The 24,919-nt window shown below is 43.2% G+C and overlaps 1 protein-coding gene across 2 annotated transcripts in view; it reads left to right on the top strand.

Annotated features, from left to right (window-relative positions):
• The window catches only part of dixdc1b (DIX domain containing 1b), a 157,978-nt gene that overhangs the window by 58,701 nt on the left and 74,358 nt on the right, over positions 1–24,919 (top strand). For both annotated transcript variants that reach the window (XM_060936160.1, XM_060936159.1), the window contains exon 5: positions 11,664–11,783. In XM_060936160.1, coding sequence (XP_060792143.1) covers positions 11,664–11,783 — 120 coding nt within the window. The remainder of the gene's footprint in view (positions 1–11,663; positions 11,784–24,919) is intronic.

Below are 24,919 nucleotides of genomic sequence, written 5' to 3' on the forward strand. Positions count from 1 at the left end.
TTTGTGTAACTGAACTTGTTTCATATCACTGGTCATATAAACCTATGTAAACAGGAAAAACGTGGAAGAGTTTGGTCGCATCTAACTACAGCCCCAAAAAATACCATTATGGAACACCGTATGGAAGTACGGTGGACTGTTCCTTTAAAGGAGTACAAATTCAGACACACATTCACACTCAATTCTTAAGTTTAATTAACATCTTTTAAAATTCTGTAAACAAGCTTGGACATGCTGTTGCAGACAGTTCATGGTCCTGATAGGAACCGAGGGACAGAAGTGTATAAATTCTCAAAAAGTTAACTCTCGGAAAGTTATGTAAGCAATTTTGCACAAGCCAGAGCGAGGGCGTACTGAATATCAGCACGGCTGTGATTTAGTCAGAGGTAATCAGTTCCATGCCGCTTTTCAGTATAACCTCATGATTGCAATTGTGATATTATTCTTGCTTTTATACAACAGCTCCATCACCAAGAAATTAATATAGAGTAAGTGACATTTTGGACATGATGGATCTGTTTATTTTTGCTCTGCGAGTGGAACTGGATCTCACAGAAGCTACATTCACTTTATAGCCCATCAGGTAGCGAGCTAGCTCACGCTGATTTGTACATTCTCGTGAAATGTGCTTCCGGTGAAGTTGGCATCCTTTCTTCCTTTTCATCTTCATCTGACGAGGTTTTGTATTTTAAGTCACATGTTAGATTCATGAAAAGTATTGTATGCCATATGTAGCGATGATGTTGCTAACACTACTGTAGTAACCGTTTCAAACCAGGAAGTGAATTTTTGTGTGGCGGACACAGGTGAGTGGAGTGATGCACAGTGAAACATCCTAATGTGGATATACTAAATACAGTGTCTTGCAAAAGTATTCATCCCCCTTAGTATTTGTCGTGTTTTGTTGCATTACAAGATGAAATTAAAATTAATTTTGGGGGGTTTGCACCATTTGATTGACAGAACATGCCTACAACTTAAAAGTGCAAATGTTTTTTTTTTTTATTGTGACGCAAACAATAATTAAGAGGAAAAAACAGAAATCTGGAGTGTGCATAAGTATTCACCCCCTTTTGTCCAAAACCCCTAAATAAGAGCTGGTCCAACCAGTTCATAAGCCACATAATTAGTTGATTAAGATCCACCTGTGTGCAATCAGTGTCACATGATTCATCACATGATGTCTGTATAAATCAACCTGTTCTGGAGGGACCCTGACTCAACCCTAAGCAAGCAACATAAGAACCAAGGAGCCTCCAAACATGTCAGAGACAAAGTTGTGGAGAAGTATAGATCAGGGTTGGGTCATAAAAAATATCCCAAACTTTGAATATCCCAGGGAGCGCCATTAAATCCATTATTGCAAAATGGAAAGAATATGGCACCACTACAAACCTGACAAGAGAAGGCCGCCCACCAAAACTCACAGACCGGGGAAGGAGGGCATTAATCAGAGATGCAACAAATACACCAAAGATAACACTGAAGGAGCTGCAAAGATCCACAGCGGAGATGGGAGTATCTGTCCGTAGGACCACTTTAAGCCATACACTCCACAGAGTGGGCGGGGCTTTATGGAAGAGTGGCCAGAAAAAAAGTCATTGCTTAAGAAATCACGTTTGGAGTTTGCCCAACAGCATGTGGCAGACTCCCCAAACACAATGAGGAAGATTCTCTGGTCAAATGAGACTAAAATGGATCTTTTTGGCCATCATGGGAAATGCCATGTGTGGCGCAAACCCATCACCCTGAGAACACCATTCCTACAGTGAAGCATGGTGGTGGCAGCATCATGCTGTGGGGATGTTTTTCATCTGCAGGGACAGGAAAGCTGGTCAGGACTGAAGGAAAGATGGATGGCACTAAATACAGGGTAGTTCTGGAGGAAAACCTGTTTGAGTCAGCCAGAAGTTTGGGACTGGGATGAAGGTTCACATTCCAGCAGGACAATGACCCTAAACATACTGCTAAAGCTACACTGGAGTGGTTTAAAGGTAAACATTTAAATGTCTTGGAATGGCCTAATCAAAGCCCAGACCTCAATCCAATTAAGAATCTGTGGCATAACTTGAAGATTGCTGTACACCAACGCAACCCATCTAACTTGAAGGAGTTGGAGCAGTTTTGCCTTGAGGAATGGGCAAAAATCCCAGTGGCTAGATGTGCTAAGCTAATAGAGACATACCCCAAGAGACTGGCAGCTGTAATTGCAGCAAAAGGTGACTCTACAAAGTATTGATTTTGGGGACGGGGGAATACCGATGCACACTCCAGATTTCTGTTTGTTTGTTTTTTTCATCTTAATTATTGCTTGTGTCACAACAAAACAACAATTTTCACCTTTAAAGTGGTAGGCATGTTGTGTAAATCAAATGGTGCTAACCCCCCAAAAATCCATTTTAATTCCAGCTTGTAATATGACACAAAACAGGACAAACACCATGGGGGATGAATACTTTTGCAAGACACTGTATAAGCGTTTATTTTTATTATTAGTTAATGTTGTTGATTTGTTATATTATGTGTAATTTATAAATTAAACTTTATCATAGGTATGTACACTGCTTGGCCAAAAGGGGGAAAAAAAATTGCACACTCCCGTATTTTCTTGGACCACATTTAGCTTTGATAACGGCACACATTCGCTGTGGCATTGTTTTGACAGCCTTATCCAGTGCCACAACACTTATTTCCATCTAGAGTTGCTTTGACTTTTCATCAAGATCTTGTTTTGATGATGGGAGAGTCGAACCACTCTGTAAAGTCTTCTCCAGCACATCCCAAAGACATTCCTTGTGGTTAAGGTCGGGACTCTGTGGTGGCCAGTTTACGTGTAAAAATGATTCCACATGCTTCCTGAACCCCTCTTTCACAGTTTGAGCCTGATGAATCCTGGCATTGTCATCCTGGAATATGCCCATCAAGGTAGAATAAATCCACTGATGTCATAACCAGGTCATTCAGGTTGTCGGCTGATTTCAGTTTATTGCCGCATCACGTTTTTGAGCCTCGACCTGACTGATTGAAGCAACCACAGATCGCAACACTGCCTCCAGAGGCTTGTACAGTGGCCACTATGCATGATGGGTGCATCGTTTCATGCGCTTCCCTTCTAACCCTGACAAACCCATAGCTCTGGAATAGAGTAAATCTGGACTCGTCAGACCACATGACCTTTTTCCATTGCTCCAGAGTCCAATCTTTATGCTCCTTAGCAGATTGAAGCCTTTTCTTCTGATTAGATTCACTAATAAATGGTTTTCTTATGGCCACGCAGTTGTTTAAGTCCCAGTCCTGTGAGGTTTCGTCACATTATGCATGTGGAAATGCTCTAACTTACACTATTAAACATAGCTGTGAGTTTTACTCTTGGTTGTTTTACAATTTGACTTCACCAATCATTTAAGTGATCTCTGATCACAGTCAGTCAAGATTTTCCCACCACGTTTCTTCCACGCAGTTGACAGTTCACCACCATCCCTCCAGGTTTCAGTAATGCATTGGACAGTTCGTAAATTAATTCCATTCATTTCGGCAATCTCTTTAGTTGTTTTCGTTGCTTGACATAAGCCAGTAATTTGACCCTTCTGAAACAGTAACATCTTTTCCATGACCACAGGATACAATCATGGTTCTTTAAGAAATGAGAAGCTACTCACTGTATCAGTTAGGATTAAAATAATTGTTGCCAGCTGAAGCATGTCACTGTAGTAATTATCCAATCAAAGGCTCTTAAATATTTGATTATTTAAGTCCATATGGTGTTTTATTTATTTATTTGTTTAGGCCAGGCGGTGTATATACACAAAAGTTTTATATATGATTCGCTTCTATCCTTGGTTTTGGCTATCTCCGTTAGATCTTCGAACGTACACTACCGTTCAAAAGTTTGGGGTCACCCAGACAATTTTGTGTTTTCCATGAAAAGTCACGCTTTTATTTACCACCATAAGTTGTAAAATGAATAGAAAATATAGTCAAGACATTTTTCTGGCCATTTTGAGCATTTAATCGACCCCACAAATGTGATGCTCCAGAAACTCAATCTGCTCAAAGGAAGGTCAGTTTTATAGCTTCTCTAAAGAGCTAAACTGTTTTCAGCTGTGCTAACATGATTGTACAAGGGTTTTCTAATCATCCATTAGCCTTCTGAGGCAATGAGCAAACACATTGTACCATTAGAACACTGGAGTGAGAGTTGTTGGAAATGGGCCTCTATACACCTATGGAGATATTGCACCAAAAACCACACATTTGCAGCTAGAATAGTCATTTAGCACATTAGCAATGTACAGAGTGGATTTCTGATTAGTTTAAAGTGATCTTCATTGAAAAGAACAGTGCTTTTCTTTCAAAAATAAGGACATTTCAAAGTGACCCCAAACTTTTGAACGGTAGTGTATACCCGGAGAATACGGTGGTCCCACTGTACTGTTGGAACACCGCTCAACCAATATAATTAGTGGATCAGAAGTAACTGTTGTATAATTATACAACCCCGATTCCAAAAAAGTTGGGACAAAGTACAAATTGTAAATAAAAACAGAATGCAATGATGTGGAAGTTTCAAAATTCCATATTTTATTCAGAATAGAACATAGATGACATATCAAATGTTTAAACTGAGAAAATGTATCATTTAAAGAGAAAAATTAGGTGATTTTAAATTTCATGACAACACCACATCTCAAAAAAGTTGGGACAAGGCCATGTTTACCACTGTGAGACATCCCCTTTTCTCTTTACAACAGTCTGTAAACGTCTGGGGACTGAGGAGACAAGTTGCTCAAGTTTAGGGATCGGAACGTTAACCCATTCTTGTCTAATGTAGGATTCTAGTTGCTCAACTGTCTTAGGTCTTTTTTGTCGTATCTTCCGTTTTATGATGCGCCAAATGTTTTCTATGGGTGAAAGATCTGGACTGCAGGCTGGCCAGTTCAGTACCCGGACCCTTCTTCTACGCAGCCATGATGCTGTAATTGATGCAGTATGTGGTTTGGCATTGTCATGTTGGGAAATGCAAGGTCTTCCCTGAAAGAGACGTCGTCTGGATGGGAGCATATGTTGCTCTAGAACCTGGATATACCTTTCAGCATTGATGGTGTCTTTCCAGATGTGTAAGCTGCCCATGCCACACGCACTAATGCAACCCCATACCATCAGAGATGCAGGCTTCTGAACTGAGCGCTAACAACAACTTGGGTCGTCCTTCTCCTCTTTAGTCCGAATGACACGGCGTCCCTGATTTCCATAAAGAACTTCAAATTTTGATTCATCTGACCACATAACAGTTTTCCACTTTGCCACAGTCCATTTTAAATGAGCCTTGGCCCAGAGAAGACGTCTGCGCTTCTGTATCATGTTTAGATACGGCTTCTTCTTTGAACTATAGAGTTTTAGCTGGCAACGGCGGATAGCACGGTGAATTGTGTTCACAGATAATGTTCTCTGGAAATATTCCTGAGCCCATTTTGTGATTTCCAATACAGAAGCATGCCTGTATGTGATGCAGTGCCGTCTAAGGGCCCGAAGATCACGGGCACCCAGTATGGTTTTCCGGCCTTGACCCTTACGCACAGAGATTCTTCCAGATTCTCTGAATCTTTTGATGATATTATGCACTGTAGATGATGATATGTTCAAACTCTTTGCAATTTTACACTGTCGAACTCCTTTCTGATATTGCTCCACTATTTGTCGGCGCAGAATTGGGGATTGGTGATCCTCTTCCCATCTTTACTTCTGAGAGCCGCTGCCACTCCAAGATGCTCTTTTTATACCCAGTCATGTTAATGACCTATTGCCAATTGACCTAATGAGTTGCAATTTGGTCCTCCAGCTGTTCCTTTTTTGTACCTTTAACTTTTCCAGCCTCTTATTGCCCCTGTCCCAACTTTTTTGAGATGTGTTGCTGTCATGAATTTCAAATGAGCCAATATTTGGCATGAAATTTCAAAATGTCTCACTTTCGACATTTGATATGTTGTCTATGTTCTATCGTGAATACAATATCAGTTTTTGAGATTTGTAAATTATTGCATTCCGTTTTTATTTACAATTTGTACTTTGTCCCAACTTTTTTGGAATCGGGGTTGTACTTAAGTTTGATTGAAAAGTACTGTAGCATGGGAGAAGAGTCTGGAGACAGAAATCTTAGTTTCTCGGTTGTTAGCCTGTGCTACTTGCTCTCGATAGCACTGGCTTGACTGCTTTATTAGCATTCGCTAACACTACTGATGAATGCTACACAGGCTGGAAGGAGACTTCGCTGACAGCGCTGACTCGCGGTTAAGCTTGTGTTGACCTTCGAGGAGGCCTAGGACGATACATTTTTGGTCCCTGTCTCTAGAACTCAAATTCTGATTAATCTGTCATTTCCTACATAAACTGCCATGACCTTCTGTCCCGGCAATGAAGTCCTAACCAATGAGTGAGCCAGCTCTAAACTCTTCTCAGCCTAGAGACAACAAACAAACAAACAAAAAATCTCATTGGAGAACTCGATTTTAATGTTCTCAGGACAGGAAGCTTTTTGTTTCTGAAGCAAATTTGATAGAAAATGAGGCCAAGATAGAATTAGGAGAGAATAATTATCATGAAATTATGAATGAAATTAAAGAATGAAAGAAATTAAATATAACATTTGAAATGCTGATATATTTGGGCCTTCTCTGAAGACCTAGAAGGCCCTGATGGTTCCCCTCTGGCATATGTATAATAATAATAATAATGGCTTTTTTGTGGTATATCAGATATATTCCATTCAGCTAGCATGATACTGAACTCGTCTTTGACTTGTTCAATATCATGCTAGCTGAATGGAATATATCTGATAGACCACTCAACGTCAGCCAATATTATTTCAATATGGTGTACCATATCACTGCTGTGCTGAGAATGGTCCACTACTCTGTGGTCCAGTAGTGTTCTCTTTCCATGAATGGATGGGATAGAATGGGGGACAACAACAGATAAGCAACGACCAGTAACTGTAAACCTACAGAGTGATCTGGATGTACGTAGGTGTACTTGATCGATCTGGCCTCACATGGTTAGACTACGAGGAGTTACACACTGCAGGACCGTCTCAGATCTGACTGGACCTTGAAGTAGTGGCTCTGGCAGGCCTTCCAGACCCAGCAGTCCTAAACTCTAATCTCTGCTGAGTTATCCATGCTGCAAATCTCTCTCCCATTCTCTCTGATACTGGACATGCTCACATCCCCAAAAAGTCAGCACAAAAGAGCTCCCTTCATCAATACGGTCCTCATTTCCTAATTCCCTGTCCAGGGATTAACTCCATCTCGTAGCCAACTGGACACATCTGCCAAGAGCAAGTGAGCTAAATAACCTCTGGAGAGTGTCGGATCTTGCTGAAAAGTGAACTTCAATTTCAATTAAAAGCTGCAATTCTCTTGGCTATCTTGATGGTGTGGGTTAACCACTGCTTCCTGCTTCAGTTAGGGTTCTGTACACGCATTACTGTTTGGCAGGCTACTTTAAAGGGGAACTGAAGGCAATTTTTTTATCATCAAAATTCTATTTATCTCATTTTATAAAATGTAGGAATGCATTTCTGACAGCTATTTTGTCACTGCTATACCAAGTTATGAGTGTTTGAAATATGCTATGTAATATATCAGTCCATATGTCAAAGCGATGGGCGTAAATGAGATTCGTCGAGACCTGTGCGAGACATCGTAGGACGGAAGTAAAACGTACAGCGGAAATCAAAGTGACCAACATTGTCAAAAGACGCGAACGCCCTCTTTCAAATGCTGATGTGATCAAGCTGGAAGTTTTGATAGCAATCAGGAAAGTTTGAAAAAGTAGGCAGTAATCGTCATTTCAACTCGTTTTTGTGCAATATTTCGTTTAGAAAACAGTTTTCAAAATGGTGGCACTGACACCTGGCTGACGTTTCGAAGTCTTGCACAAGTTTCGTGAAGATCGCGCGGATAAGCGACGCCTGCCGTGGACCAAACGAACTAAATTCAACACGGCTAAAAACCGAATAGGCCGATAAGTATAATATTTAATTGCAATTAGTTGCCGATACGAGTCACGATGTAAGGTTACTAAAACTGAAAACATAATTGAATATTATGAAAATTAATTAAGAAATAAAGCAAGTTTAAAAATGACTTCAGTTCCCCTTTAAGAATAATAATGAAGCTATATAAAAAAAAAACCACACACACACACCAAAAGAACGTTATACGCTTTGAAAATACATCCAAGGATAAAGTTGCATCTGCATAAAACCACCATTACAAAGAACTCAAATACAGTGGTGCTTGAAAGTTTGTGAACCCTTTAGAATTTTCTATATTTCTGCATAAATATGACCTAAAAAGTCATCAGATTTTCACACAAGTCCTAAAAGTAGATAAAGAGAGCCCAGTTAAACAAATGAGACAAAAATATTATACTTGGTCATTTATTTATTGAGGAAAATGATCCAATATTACATCTTTGTGAGTGGCAAAAGTATGTGAACCTCTAGGATTAGCAGTTAATTTGAAGGTGAAATTAGAGTCAGGTGTTTTCAATCAATGGGATGACAATCAGGTGTGAGTGGGCACCCTGTTTTATTTAAAGAACAGGGATCTATCAAAGATCTGATCTGACCACAGAACAGTTTTCCACTTTGCCACAGTCCATTTTAAATGAGCCTTGGCCCAGAGAAGACGTCTGCGCTTCTGGATCATGTTTAGATATGGCTTCTTCTTTGAACTATAGAGTTTTAGCTGGCAATGGCGGATGGCACGGTGAATTGTGTTCACAGATAATGTTCTCTGGAAATATTCCTGAGCCCATTTTGTGATTTCCAATCCAGAAGCATGCCTGTATGTGATGCAGTGCCGTCTAAGGGCCCGAAGATCACAGGCACCCAGTATGGTTTTCCGGCCTTGACCCTTACGCACAGAGATTCTTCCAGATTCTCTGAATCTTTTGATGATATTATGCACTGTAGATGATGATCTGTTCAAACTCTTTGCAATTTTACACTGTCGAACTCCTTTCTGATATTGCTCCACTATTTGTCGGTGCAGAATTAGGGGGATTGGTGATCCTCTTCCCATCTTTACTTCTGAGAGCCGCTGCCACTCCAAGATGCTCTTTTTATACCCAGTCATGTTAATGACCTATTGCCAATTGACCTAATGAGTTGCAATTTGGTCCTCCAGCTGTTCCTTTTTTGTACCTTTAACTTTTCCAGCCTCTTATTGCCCCTGTCCCAACTTTTTTGAGATGTGTTGCTGTCATGAAATTTCAAATGAGCCAATATTTGGCATGAAATTTCAAAATGTCTCACTTTCGACATTTGATATGTTGTCTATGTTCTATTGTGAATACAATATCAGATTTTGAGATTTGTAAATTATTGCATTCCATTTTTATTTACAATTTGTACTTTGTCCCAACTTTTTTGGAATCGGGGTTGTAGTTACGAAATAGATAATTAATTAGTCAGACAGTGTGGATTAATTTTCCAGCGTAGCAACAACGGAATATGCCCTTCAAGCTAGAATAAATGATGGACACTCTGCATAAATGTTTTGAAAAAAAAAAAAACATGCGTAGTTATGTATTTTTTGTTTGTTTGGGTTTTTTTTCCCCTGTAAGAAGTATATTTATCATTTTTGGAAGGAGTCTCCAGTATCGGAGCTTTATAACAGTCAGAGAAAAAGGACTTTGGAAGGAGGGAGGACTTTATGGTTTCTCGGGAACTTGACAACCTGCATAATTGTTGTCTTATACCATTGAGAGAGAAAAAGAGAGTTTGGAGAAAGAAGAACTGTTTTTATGCTATCCATAGTCACTGGATATGAGCAGTTGCATTCTCTGATTGGCTACTCCACTACTAGGATATCAGCTCATATACTACGAGTAGAGAAAAACAAAATGGCAGCACATGTTGCTGAACCAACCGATGACGAAATAAAAAGTACTCGAAAATAAAAGCACAGAAAATACAAAAAAGCAACAAAATATGGAATAAAAGTATTTGATGGTACGAACATATCTTTATTTTATTTTTCAAGAATTATCACATTTGTCACAAATTGCTGCTGTCATTTCGCTGGTGTGTTTACATCCTAAGCGGAAATGAGTTTGTCGGACGTCTGGTGTAAAGTTTTTATTTATCAAATTTGCTAAAAATAAACATGCTCTGTTTCTCAAAATCCAGTGAATGTGGATAGAATAAAACAGTTATTCCACTCAATCTCGCTTTACATGGCTTATAGCCAACTTGGCACTATGCACCTCATCGGCTATCAGCTCATGTACGACTCGATTTCGTGTAATAACTGTTAAATAGCTGCTATAAGTGAGAACAGGAACTAACTTGTTTCATGGCCAAATCCATGACATTAAAGGGCATATTCTGTACCAATTTCATTTTTTTTTTTTTTTTATATATATGAAAGTATGTCCCTTTACACACTCTTCCAGAAGGGTAATTTTGCACAAGGCCATCTGTCTACAGCAGAAAAAAATAAAATAAAATAAAACGCGTCTGGAAAAATCCCAAGGGAGTCTGGAGCCAGATTTGTGACGTTACCTGCGGAAGCGCCAGCAGGCTGCGCGAGCTTTGCACGGTTTCAGTGCACAGCCTGTGTACACCAAGCGCTCCCATTTCTGTCTCATTGTCCGGTCTTTTGGGAAACGATGAGTACTAATCCCATCAAGATTGGTGTTGCTACACCCTCCTACGATACATCTGTTAACCGTTTTAATAATTACACGATAACGTTGAAGAAATTTGCACCAGGTCGTTTTCTCATAAACAAACCAGCGCTGACGTAGGATTCAGAAGGAGGCATCCCGCACGCGACATCACGAAAATCAGTGTTTGCCGGGAAATCCAAATGCCAAGTTTTTTCAGAGGCGGACCAATTCGCCTCAAATGGCTTGATTTCAACAGAATTTTTCTGGTATTGCGCAAGGTACAAAAATTGCAGAGAATGCGGAATGTTACAGATATTTGACCAAAGTTTAATATAAAATAGGAGAATTACATTGATCTTGCTCCTGAATTTACCCGTGATATGCACTTTAAATGTAGCTATAAACAGTTTAAGTATATGATGTGCGTGCTTTTTTTTTTACCTAATAAATACAATGAAATTGTTGGTAAATTGCTGTGATAAAACAGGAATAAACGAGTTCAGAATATGCATCAACTTCAGGGTGATTAAAAGTATCTCCGCTTAACAGGCTGTATCGCACCTCCCTGTTGATTATTTTCATGTCACATCATGTTTTATTCCTCAATAAATTCACCCCATTTTAGTATTAATAATATACAAATGGAGGTGATGCCAGAAGCTTTAATTTGGATAAACTAACTAAAATGGCTATTTTGTTATGATTCCAGGTTCCTACGACACACTGTAAAGTTGATCGAATTTTCTTTAGAGTGACCCGTTTTTCCTGACTTGCTGTTCACTTCTCAACAAGAAAATAGTTTTAAGATCCAAACCCATGAAATTCCTTTTAAGAACAGGACGACGGAATGAAGTCTGTGTTTTTAGGCGAGACGGATGTGCTATTATTGTTGAAATATGGCCTCCGAGAGCCGTGGGTTTAACTTAACGCTTCACTGTTTAGAAAGTCCTCCAGGCAGATTGCCATTCACGCTTTGTGTCCCTCAGGCGAAGCTCCAGTGCTGATGAAGAGATTGAGAACCCATGCTGGAGCGTTCGAGCTTTGGTCCAGCAGTACGAGGGTCAGGGAGGAGCCAGCGTCGAGGACGCAGAGGAAGGCGATCCAAGGTAAGTCCATGTGCTCCAGTGGCAACGGAATAGCAGAAGTATGAGCATTGTTACTCTTGACAATATCCAATTTTCAGAAACGACAGCGGTGAAAGATTACACATTACATACATATCTGATCTGTATAAATTATCATCCAGCTCCAGAAGACACTAATGCCGCTTTTCCACTACAAACGCGGCTGAGCCGTGCCGTGCTGAGTCGAGCTGAGCCGAGCTGAGCGGGGCTGTTGGAGTTGCATTTCGACTACAACCGCGCTGAACCGTGCTGGCTGGAAGTGGGTGGACACATTGGGTGGAGTTAGCGAAAGTGGGTGGACGTCACGTGATGTCGTTAAGCAGCGCAAACAGTGACATCAGTGACAGTGGCGGAACAAGTCAGAACCGGGTCGGGGGCGGGGCAAATGACCGGGCCCTTTATTAAAGCTTATCATAACAGCATTTTAGGCTACAAAATGTCCGCAACTGCGGTGTTTACCAATTTCAACACTACCGGGTGCAACTATGTTATTTAGTACATCAAGTCCTTCAAACGAACATGTAACTCAGAAACAAAAAACATTAGGATACTGTACATGGCTCATAATAAAACATCAATAGCCTATACTGCGCACATTATTTGAAGGGCATACGAATGAGCGCTCAGAGGTTGCAACGGTGACAGGAAGAGTCAGAAATAAAAGGAGGGCGGTGCAAACCTCACTGAATGCACTGTGTTTACCAATTTCAACACTACGGGGTGCAACTATGTTAGTTTGTACATTAAGTCCTTCAAACGAACATGTAACTCAGAAACAAAAAAACAGGTGACATACTGTACATGGCTCATAATAAAACATCAATAGCCTACTGCGCGCATTATTTGAAGGGCATACGACGAGCCTTGCGCTCCGCGAACTCGTCCACGATGCTCTGTATGTCACTGATTCAGTGATCTTTTAAGCGGTAGTCTCACGACCCGAATAGTAAACAATAGACATGGAGGACATGGAGCCGTTAGTGTTGCTGGTCTTGGTGCTGTGGCTTGTTGTCACCGACAACGCGGACAGATACTGGCAAGAGCGTATAGATGAGGCGAGGCGCATAAGGCTTCAGAAATTCTTGTAATTCGTAATTATTCTTCTTCCGGGTTTGCGGTGTTTACAGATCCCAGCGCGCTCGCGGGGCGTGTGTGGGCATGTGAGGACACGCCTCCTCACCAATCAGTGCACAGGGGAGTGTCTGCTCACGCCCCCAACCTCACTCGGCACGGCTTGGCTCGCTTCAGCCCCACTCCAAAACGGTGCGAGTTTTAGGGGCTAAGCAGGGCTGAAACGAGCTGAGTCGTGCTGGTTTTTGGTAGTCGAAACGCGAGCCGTGTCGGGCTGAAGTGAGCTGAAGCGAGCTGAAAAAGGGTAGTGGAAAAGGGCCATATTTTGACAGGGCCAGGAGGCAGAGCTGTGCTAAATGCTCCATGAAGAATGTAAACATTTTAGGAATCCTTCATGCAGCTTGCTTTGTCTCTCGGTCTCTCATGTTGAAACCTGTTCATGTATTTCGGAGCAGCATCCAGTGAGGTGCTTCTTCACCCAGGCCCGAGCTGAACAGATGCGTAGGGGTTAAAGGTCACGGTTGATGGCTTGTTGGCACGGCCAGCTCTCTGTCAGCCAGTGAGAACAATAGTGGCATTCTGCCTCCTCCCTTCAATTTGCTCAGTGTCAGATCGGCTCACTGCCTCTGTTGTTCGCGTTGAAGCTCTGACACACACCCTGCAGCACCTGATTACAAGCTCTTCATTCTCCTCCCAGCCGTCAGAAGCAGCTGATAGTGTAAGGCTGCTTTTATAAATATGTTTTGCACGTTGGAATGAATAAATAAATATATACCAAACATATTCAGTTATGCTCCTGGTATCGTGTTTTGTTTGGTTCCCCCCCCCCAATTCACTGTAAGTTAGGATTATTGTAAAGGTTTTTGTTTAACAGAGGAGTCAGGAAGTCATCGCTTATAAGCAGACGCAAGTCTTAAGCAAGGAATAAAACCATCATACTGTTACAGGAAAATAATTAATGACAGGATTCTTTTCCTGAACTGTTTTATTATACCACAGAGGCTAACATTTTCTTTATTAAGATGCATTGTGGTGTTTTTTTTTTTTTTTTTGAAACCCGTTTATTAGTTATTAGCTCGTCTGGCCACAAGGCCAATCAGCTATTGCCATGGTCTGTCGTCCACAATTCAGTTAAATCGCATCTTCTCCGTCAGTTCTCCACGGGTTTCCGTTCCAATTGTTTTGTTTGAAAGAACTCATCACTCTACACAAAACTTGGTCATTGTTTTGTCCAGTTTTTTGCTAATGAGTTAGTAATTGGACCAAATTCACAAATTTCCCAGGCCTCTTGCTAGAATTGTATCTCCTCTCTCATTTCTCATCTGATTCCAGTTCTGGTTGATGTTTTGGGTAGATCTTCCCTTAAGGAACAAAATGTGGTTGTTTGTTGATTTTCCTGTTGTAAACAATTTGTTTACAACTTTGTTGATTTTCAGTTCAATCGCATTTCCTTCCTCAGTTTTTTTTTTTTTTTTTTTAATTTGATTTGATTTATTCGGTAAATAATGTAAAACGTAACAAATACAAATATTTATTTTTTTCGCTGTACAGTTTCCATCAAATCCTGCGCTCTGATTGGCTCACGAGCGGTCCGGAATCCTATGATCCGGACCCCGGTTATGGACCTTTTGGCAACTCGCTCGTTCACAACAACAACAAACATAGTAGCATTTTTTGTCAACGTTTATCTTTTTTTTTTTTTTTTTTTTTAATAAGATGTATTTATAAGATTATCAAAAATCTTATACATTTTTGCCAGCATTTCTCAGGAGAATAGCATTAATTTTACAGCATGGATAGCGATAACGACAGTCTTCACAGCGAAAGCGAGTTTTACTACCCTGAGGAAGACGAAATAAAATTAAACATTTCAGGAGAAAGATAAAAACCTCTAACTGTTGCTAACGCCGATCAAAAACATGGCTGAATCCTGAATGACTCAATTTTGTATAAATAGGGGACTACATAGATGGCAAAATGTAGTTTTTTTTTTTTTTTTTTTCCTGTCATGGAAGTGCACTTGTATACCGAGGAGGAAGCAATTTGCATTACAGCCGTGAATGAGGATTCAAAATGGCGGCTCTGCTCGATTTTCCCTTTCGGGCGCTCGCGTTTTCTGTTAGAATTTGGTAAAGAAAAATAAATATATTATTTACCAGCTTAAGGTCGGTCCGTATGGTGAAATACCGTGACCTCGGCCTCGGTCAGTACTTTCAAGACCTCGGTCACGATATTCCATGATATGGACCTCCCAGCTGGTAAATAATTTTATATATATATATATATATATATATATATATATATATATATATATATATATATATTTATACACTACCGTTCAAAAGTTTGGGGTCACTTTGAAATGTCCTTATTTTTGAAAGAAAAGCACTGTTCTTTTCAATGAAGATCACTTTAAACTAATCAGAAATCCACTCTATACATTGCTAATGTGGTAAATGACTATTCTAGCTGCAAATGTGTGGTTTTTGGTGCAATATCTCCATAGGTGTATAGAGGCCCATTTCCAGCAACTATCACTCCAGTGTTCTAATGGTACAATGTGTTTGCTCATTGCCTCAGAAGGCTAATGGAGGATTAGAAAACCCTTGTACAATCATGTTAGCACAGCTGAAAACAGTTGAGCTCTTTAGAGAAGCTATAAAACTGACCTTCCTTTGAGCAGATTGAGTTTCTGGAGCATCACATTTGTGGGGTCGATTAAATGCTCAAAATGGCCAGAAAAATGGCTTGACTATATTTTCTATTCGTTTTACAACTTATGGTGGTAAATAAAAGTGTGACTTTTCATGGAAAACACAAAATTGTCTGGGTGACCCCAAACTTTTGAATGGGTGTGTGTGTGTGCGTGTGTGTACACACACATATACACACACACAAAAGACATTAAAAACCAGGATAACGCATGAAAGTGAAAACACTTATTTCCAGTCTGGTCCTCGGAATCACATAATTATCGTGGACACATTACTACCAAAACAAACAAAAAAAAAACCCACAAGAGACCAAAAGTTATAAAAAGAAAAAAATCTAAAAATATCTACAAGTGTTATTTTTCTGGTGTACGAGTTGATTAAAAAGATAAAATTTAACTGCAGACTTAAAATTGACTAAACTATTTATGGGTTTAATATCCATAAATAGTTTAGTTAATTTTAAACTATTCTCAATGGATTTCAGTTCTGATTTTGTTTGAAAGAACTAGTCATTCTGCACAACACTTGGTCGTTGTATTGTCCAATTTTTTTTGCTAACAAACTGCTAATTAGGTCACCTTAACGAGTTTTTGGACTTCTCATTAGAATTGTATCTCATCTCGCAGTTCTCACCCGATTTCAGTTCTGGTCGATGTGTTGGGTAGATCTTCCCTCGGGGAACGAAACTTGGTCGTTTGTTTGTTGATTTTCTTGTTGTAAACAATTTGTTTACAATTTTGTTTATTTTCAGTTAAATCATGTCTCCTCCCTCAGTGGATTTCAGTTCTGATTGTTTCATTTGAAAGGACTAGACCTTCTGCACAAAACTTGGTCATTGTCTTGTCAATTTTTTTTTTTTGCTAACAAATTAGCCATTAGGTCAACTTGACACATTTTCTTCTGATTAGAATTGTATCTCCTCTCTTGATTATCATGCAAATTCAGTTCTGATCGATGTTTTGGGTAGATCTTCTCTCAGGGAGCAAAATTTAGTCCTTTGATTTTCCTGTTGTAAACAATTTGTCGTGGAGGTTGGTTCTATCTCACATTGTCACGTTTCAGTTTTGTTTGGTGTTTTGGTCGTCATGGTTGTTTTGATGGCAGGCCAGATGAGCCACTGTGTCCTTGACGTTCTGGCATTTAGTGTTCTAGAACATCCATGAAACAAGTTCCTGTTATCACTTACATTATAGCAGCTGTAATCAGTTTTCTCTCTCACGAGCCTTACACCATGTTACTGAGAACTGTTGGGGAAGCCATGGCCTAATGGTTAGAGAATCAGCTTTGGGACCAAAAGGTTGCCTGTTCGATTCCCTAGACCAGCAGGTATGGCTGAAGTGCCTTTGAGCAAGGCACCTAACTGCTCCCCATGCTGCTCTGGGTATGTTGTCTGCTGCTCTGGATAAGAGCATCTGTAATGTTGGGCAGCACGGTGCTGTAGTGGTTAGCACGGTCGCCTCACAGCAAGAAGGTTCCGGGTTCGAACCCAGCCTTTCTGTGTGGAGTTTGCATGTTCTCCCCGTGTCTGTGTGGGTTTCCTCTGGGTGCTCCGGTTTCCCCCACAATCCAAAGACATGCAGTTAGGTTAACGTGGGGCGGCCTTGGGCTGAGGTGCCCTTGAGCAAGGTACCTGACCTCTTAACTGCTCCCCGGGCGCTCTGGTGTGGCTGCCCACTGCTCTGAGTGTGTGCATGTGTTCACTGCTTCAGATGGGTTAAATGCAGAGGATGAATTTCACTGTGCTTGAAGTGTGCATGTGACGAATAAAGGTTTTCTTCTTCTTCACTTGGAGATCGTTATAGTCATGAGTTATGTCCAAGTAGGACAACTCTTTAGAGCTTCAATCCGTAAGAAAGGCCAGAGGCTATACAAGCACATACTGAACAAGAACTTGAGATTGCAGCTGTGGAGGTCGATGAAAGAGAGGCGTCGCCTCTGTCTCAACCCTTCACCACTCGGGAAGGTTTATTCCCAAAAGCCTTTTCGAAAACGAAGGTGATCTGTGAGTTGGCAAACTTATCTGACAGGAGAGACCATGATGTGGAAGATGGAAATGTTCTGTTTCTTTTCCTTGATGTTAAGAGCTGTGAAAGCTCAGTGGTTAAGGACTAGCACCTGTGACCAAAAGATCATGAGCTCATGTCTGAGGATCCACAGTACCGCTACCTGTCATACTGCAGTTTGAGCTCCTTAACCTCTTAACACACAACTGCACCAAGGATTTGAGCCTCTGTATGAAAAGTGGTATCAGGATAAGGTTCAAAAGTGAAAACCAGACTACGCAGCAAATGGGCCACAAAACGTACACTGTATAGCCAAAAGTTTGTGGACACCTGACCATTACGCCCATATGAGCTTGCTGAACATCCCGTTTATATTACATGATATTACAGGCATTTGGTAGATGCTCTTTTCCAGCACAACGTACAACATACCTAGAGCAGCCTGGGGAGCAGTTGGGGGTTAGGTGCCTTGCTCAAGGGCACTTCAGCCATTCCTGCTGGTCCAGGGAATCAAACTGGTGACCTTTTGGTCCCGAAGCTGCTCTCTAACCATTAGGCTATGGCTTCCCCATTTCAGAATTGGCACTCTTCTTAGAAGGCTCACCTATGCACCTTTTGGAGCATAGCTGTGGGACTTGTGTTCATTCAGCCAGAAGAGAATTAGTGAGGTCAGGTGAGGAGGCCTGGCATGTAATCAGCATGCCAAATCATCCCAGTAGGGTTGAGGTCAGAGCTCTGTGCAGGCACCTGACGAGCCATGTCATGGAGCTTGCTTCGTGCACAGGAATTGTTATGCCAGAATATGTTTGGGCCCCTTGGTTCCAGTGAAGGATAATCTTAATGTTAGTGCATATAAAGACATCCTAGACAGTTGTGTGCTTCCAGCTGTTTTGCATGAGTTTGCAGAAGGCCTACATACGGGTGTGATGGACAGGTGTCAAGGAACTTTTGGCCGTATAGTGCATGTCCACAATTATGACCAATTTGTATCACATCTAAGCTCAATCATTTACAATATTACTTGGATAACGCCAAGATAGTTTCATCTGACAGTCCATGTAGTTAATTTGTGCTAGCAGCGCTGGCGCAAATTGTTACGTTCACTCAGGATCTTTCTACTTTATTATTCTTATTATTCTCGTAATGTTTTTTAGGACGCTATTTCTCCCTCAGTTTTCAATCAAACATCACCAAATTTCACATGAAGTATACCTCTGGGCTGAATTACGTTGCTATGACTTTTGGTGCTGATCCGGATCATCGAACCAGAATGATTTGTGGAAAAATGGGCTTTTTTTCCTCACCAAGCGTCATTCTTTATCTCTTACCGTTCTGGATCTATAGAGTACGGTGACCAGATGTCCCAGTTTGGAAGAGCTAGTGCAAATTGCTGTAACTTTAGTCGCAGTATCTAGCTAGTTGTTGTTGTTGTTATTCTCCTAACATTTTTTAGGACACTATTTCTCCCTCAGTTTTCAACCAATCACCAAATTTCACATGAAGAATACCTCTGGGCTGAATTATGTTGCTATGACTTTTGGTGCTGATCTGGATCACTGATCCGGAATGATCCATGAAAAGCACAGTTTTTTTTTTCAGTCACTTACAACTCTCAATTTTCATGATTTTTTTCAGTTAGCGTTTTTTTTTTGTTGTTGTTTTTGTTTTTTTAAATTTTGTTCAGGGCGGCACGGCGCAACATTTCCTCACTAAGCATCATTCTCTATCTCTTACCGTTCCGGATCTATAGGGTACAGTGACCAGACGTCCCAGTTTGTAACAGCTAGCGCAAATTACTCTGACTTTAATCACAGTTTCTATCTAGTTAGAATTCTTGGCTAATTGACAAGATTTAAAAGCTGCTACTGACTAGGAGAAGAAAAAAAAAAGATTTTTGGCCCTTTTCCACTACCCTTTTTCAGCTCGCTTCAGCTCACTTCAGCCCGACACGGCTCGCGTTTCGACTACCAAAAAACAGCACGACTCAGCTCGCTTCAGCCCTGCTTAGCCCCTAAAACTCGCACGGTTTTGGAGTGGGGCTGAAGCGAGCCAAACCGAGCCGAGTGAGGCTGGGGGCATGAGGAGACACTCCCCTGTGCACTGATTGGTGAGGAGGAGTGTCCTCACATGCCCACACACGCCCCGCGAGCACGCTGGGATCTGTAAACACCGCAAACCCGGAAGAAGGAGAATTACGAGAATTATGAAGCCTTATGCGCCTCGCCTCATCTATACGCTCTTGCCAGTACCTGTTGGCGTTGTCGGTGACAACAAGCCACAGCACCAAGACCAGCAATACTAACGACTCCATGTCCTCCATGTTTATTGTTTACTATTCGGGTCGTGAGACTACCGCTTAAAAGCTCACTGATGTCACTGTTTGCGCTGCTTAACGACATCACGTGACGTCCACCCACTTTCGCTAACTCCACCCAATGTGTCCACCCACTTCCAGCCAGCACGGTTCAGCGCGGTTGTAGTCGAAATGCAACTCCAGCAGCCCCGCTCAGCTCGACTCAGCACGGCACGGCTCAGCCGCGTTTGTAGTGGAAAAGCGGCATTTGATGGCATCATTAATACAGAGTTCATTCACAAGTCTGGAAGGTCAGGAAAAGGTTATCTGGAAAAGTATAGAAATGTAAAAAAAAAAATCTTGGGAAAATTACAGATAGTTTTTGTTTCCTGTAGGCGTTTCCTAGAGATTTCCATCTTTAAGCTCCTGATGGATATGATGTTTCCTGTTTGTTTGTTTTTTTTTCTTTTTAACAATGCCATTAACATGACCAAAAACAATATAGATCATTTGGAACATTAACATGGATAAATAGAATTTAGAAAAAGTCTTGGGGGGGGGGGAGGATAGTAAGAACCCTGTAGCACCGTGAGGTTTTGTGTGCACGCTTCTGAGAAGATCCTCCAAAAGTATGTTGTGGCCTCCATTAAGCTGTACAGAGCAGAGCCTCTTTGAGCTGACCCTGTGCCATTTCCAATTACTGCAGTTCCCCCGGCCTCAACCCCACCTCACTCATGCACTGATCCTGAAACGGAGGGAGCGAGAGAGAGAAGGAGAAGTGTTTGAGGGAGGGACTGGGGAGATAGGAGGAGCAGAACCAGAGGAGGGCTGAGCTATGTCTGACATCTCAGCAAGGGAAAACAGAGCGAGAAAGATAAACAGGAGGGACCCGGCTTTACTCTGTGGCTCTCGGCAATCTCTCTGGCTGTGGATAGTATGTCATAATAATGTGGAGTAGCTCAAAAGAGGAGAGATTTAACAGAAAAATGCCCACACAGAAAGAGAGAACAGGGCAAGATGCAGCTGCCTTGGTGACCGAATAGAGCTTCGCTCCTCTGTTATTGAAGCAAAACAGGATTTCCATATGTGCCACGTCGGGAGCAGCAGAGCAGTGGATCTCGTGCTCAAAATATTTTAACTGTTTCACAGTATTAGCTTAGACTCTGGAGGGTTCCTGTCTATTATGATAATGTGCCTTGTAGTGATCCGTCACTGGACAGCTTGATGAGTCTTTGCTCCCATCTGCCTCTGTTTACTGTAAGCCTGTGGACGGGTCTCAGACCGGACCCTAAAGAAGAGTGCGTTAATGAGAAAGATGCTAGTGAGCAGTTTCCTACCCGTTAAGACACGGATGAGCAGGAGCGGCGCAGTAGGATAATGATTTAGACCAGCATGGGAGCTAAACAGATTAAATGGTAAGCGCTTTCCTTACTCCGTACTTTTTAGCAACACGAGGCTCATAACTGCAGCGCAAAGCAAACTCAAGATACCAAATAGATCTTCCCGGATGGATCACATTTCGGTTAAGGAGAGATTTATTGTTTGAAAATGTACGCTTTTCTACATAAGACAAATGTTTAGGTGCTTCAGTGTAGAGTGCAGTGAAAGATATGTCGTTTTCATGAGTGTAATTGCAATATTCCCATTTGTTAAAGAAGAACTGAAGTGATTTTTAAACTTGCTTTATTTCTTAATTAACGTGTTATTCAGTTACGTTTTCGGTTTTAGTAACCTTATATCTTGACTCGTATCGGCAACTAACTGCAATTAAATATTATACTTATTGGCCTGTTCGGTTTTTAGCCATGCTGAATTTGGTTCGTTTGGTCCACGGCAGGCGTCGCTTATCCGCGCGATCTTCACGAGACTTCGAAACGTGAAGTGTCAGCCAGGTGTCAGCGCCGCCATTTTGAAAACCGTTTTCTAAACGAAATATTGCACAAAAACGAGTTTAAATGACGATTACTGCCTACTTTTTTTCAAACTTTCCCGATCGCTATCAAAACAAACAAAACTTCCGGCTCGATCACGTCAGCATTCGAAAGAGGGCGCGCGCGTCTTTTGACAGCGTTGGCAGATGTTGGTCGCTTTGATTTCCGCTGTACGTTTTACTTCCATCCTACGATGTCTCGCACAGGTCTCAACGGATCTCGTTTACGGCCATCGCTTTGACATATGGACTGAGATATTCTCGTCTCGTCTCGTCTTCTTCCGCTTATCCAGGACCGGGTCGCGGAGGCAGCAGTCTAAGCATGGAAGCCCAAACTTCCCTTTCCCCAGACACCTCGGCCAGCTCCTCGGGAAGAACACCGAGGCGTTCCCAGGCCAGCCGAGAGACATAGTCCCTCCAGCGTGTCCTGGGTCTTCCCCGGGGCCTCCTCCCGGGGGGACATGCCTGGAACACCTCCCCAGGGAGGCGTCCAGGAGGCATCCGAAAAAGATGCCCGAGCCACCTCAGCTGGTTCCTCTCGATGTGGAGGAGCAGCGGCTCTACTCCGAGCTCCTCCCGAGTGACTGTGCTTCTCACCCTATCTCTAAGGGAGCGCCCAGCCACCCTGCGAAGGAAACTCATTTCAGCCGCTTGTATCCGCGATCTTGTTCTTTCTGTCATTACCCAAAGCTCATGACCATAGGTGAGAGTCGGAACGTAGATCGACCGGTAAATTGAGAGCTTCGCCTTTTGGCTCAGCTCCTTCTTCACCACGACGGACCGGTAAAGCGACCGCATCACTGCGGAGGCTGCACCGATCCGCCTGTCGATCTCACGCTCCATCCTTCCCTCACTCGTGAACAAGATCCCGAGATACTTAAACTCCTCCACTTGAGGCAGGACTTCTCCACCAACCTGGAGAGGGCAAGCCACCCTTTTCCGGTCGAGAACCATGGCCTCGGACTTGGAGGTGCTGATTCTCATCCCAGCCGCTTCACACTCGACTGCAAACCGCCCCAGTGCATGCTGAAGGTCCTGGTTTGAAGAAGCCAACAGGACAACATCATCCGCAAAAAGCAGAGATGAAATCCTGTGGTTCCCAAACAGGATTCCTTCCGGCCCCTGGCTGCGCCTAGAAATTCTGTCCATAAAAATTATGAACAGAACCGGTGACAAAGGGCAGCCCTGACGGAGTCCAACATGCACTGGGAACAGGTCTGACTTACTGCCGGCAATGCGAACCAGACTCCTGCTCCGTTCGTACAGGGACCGGACAGCCCTTAGCAAAGAGCCCCGAACCCCATACTCCCGAAGCACCCCCCACAGAATACCACGGGGGACACGGTCGAATGCCTTCTCCAGATCCACAAAGCACATGTGGACTGGTTGGGCAAACTCCCATGAACCCTCGAGCACCCTATGAAGGGTATAGAGCTGGTCCAGTGTTCCGCGACCAGGACGAAAACCGCATTGTTCCTCCTGGATCCGAGGTTCGACTATCGGTCGAATTCTCCTCTCCAGTACCCTGGAGTAAACTTTCCCTGGGAGGCTGAGAAGTGTGATTCCCCTATAATTGGAGCACACTCTCCGGTCCCCTTTCTTAAAAAGAGGGACCACCACCCCAGTCTGCCACTCCAGAGGCACTGTCCCCGACCGCCACGCGATGTTGCAGAGGCGTGTCAACCAAGACAGCCCCACAACATCCAGAGACTTGAGATACTCAGGGCGGATCTCATCCACCCCCGGTGCCTTGCCACCGAGGAGCTTGCAAACCACCTCAGTGACTTCGGCTTGGGTAATGGACGAGTCCACCTCTGAGTCATCAGCCTCAGTCTCCTCAGTGGAAGACATGACGGTGGGATTGAGGAGATCCTCAAAGTATTCCTTCCACCGCCCGACAATGTCCCCAGTCGAGGTCAACAGCTCCCCACCCGCACTGTAAACAGTGTTGGCAGAGTACTGCTTCCCCCTCCTGAGGCGCCGGACGGTTTGCCAGAATTTCTTCGAGGCCGACCGATAGTCCTTCTCCATGGCCTCCCCGAACTCCTCCCAGTTCCGAGTTTTTGCCTCCGCAACTGCCCGAGCTGCAGCACGCCTGGCCTGCCGATACCCGTCGGCTGCCTCAGGAGTCCCGGAGGTCAACATGGCCCGATAGGACTCCTTCTTCAGCTTGACGGCATCCCTTACTTCCGGTGTCCACCACCGGGTTCGGGGATTGCCGCCACGACAGGCACCGGAGACCTTGCGGCCACAGCTCCGAACAGCTGCGTCCACAATGGAGGTAGAGAACATGGTCCACTCAGACTCAATGTCCCCCGCCTCCCTCGGAAGCTGGGAAAAGCTCTCCCGGAGGTGGGAGTTAAAGACCTCCCCAACAGAGTGCTCGGCCAGACGTTCCCAGCAGACCCTCACCATACGTTTGGGCCTGCCAGGTCTGTCCAGCTTCCTCCTCCGCCAGCGGATCCAACTCACCACCAGGTGGTGATCAGTTGACAACTCAGCCCCTCTCTTCACCCGAGTGTCCAAGACATAGGGTCGGAGATCAGATGACACGACTACAAAGTCGATCATCGACCTCCGACCTAAGGTGTCCTGGTGCCACGTGCACTTATGGACACCCCTATGCTCGAACATGGTGTTCGTTATGGACAAACTGTGACTAGCACAGAAGTCCAATAACAAAACACCACTCGGGTTCAGATCGGGGAGGCCGTTCCTCCCAACCACGCCCCTCCAGGTGTCACTGTCATCGCCCACGTGAGCATTGAAGTCCCCCAGTAGCACAATGGAGTCCCCAGTCTGAGCACCCCTCAGTACCTCTCCCAGGGACTCCAAGAAGGCCGGATACTCTATACTGCTATTTGGCCCGTAGGCACAAACAACAGCAAGAGCCCTCTCCCCAATCCGAAGGCGCAGAGAGGCGACCCTCTCGTTCACTGGGGTAAACTCCAACACATGGCGGCTGAGCTGGGGAGCTATAAGGAAGCCCACACCAGCCCGCCGCCGCTCACCATGGGCGACTCCAGAGAAGTGGAAAGTCCAGCCCCTCTCGAGGAGCTGGGTTCCAGAGCCCAAGCTGTGCGTGGAGGTGAGCCCGACTATCTCTA

This window comes from Neoarius graeffei, chromosome 12, assembly GCF_027579695.1.
Source record: "Neoarius graeffei isolate fNeoGra1 chromosome 12, fNeoGra1.pri, whole genome shotgun sequence".
Classification (NCBI taxonomy): Eukaryota; Metazoa; Chordata; class Actinopteri; order Siluriformes; family Ariidae; genus Neoarius; species Neoarius graeffei.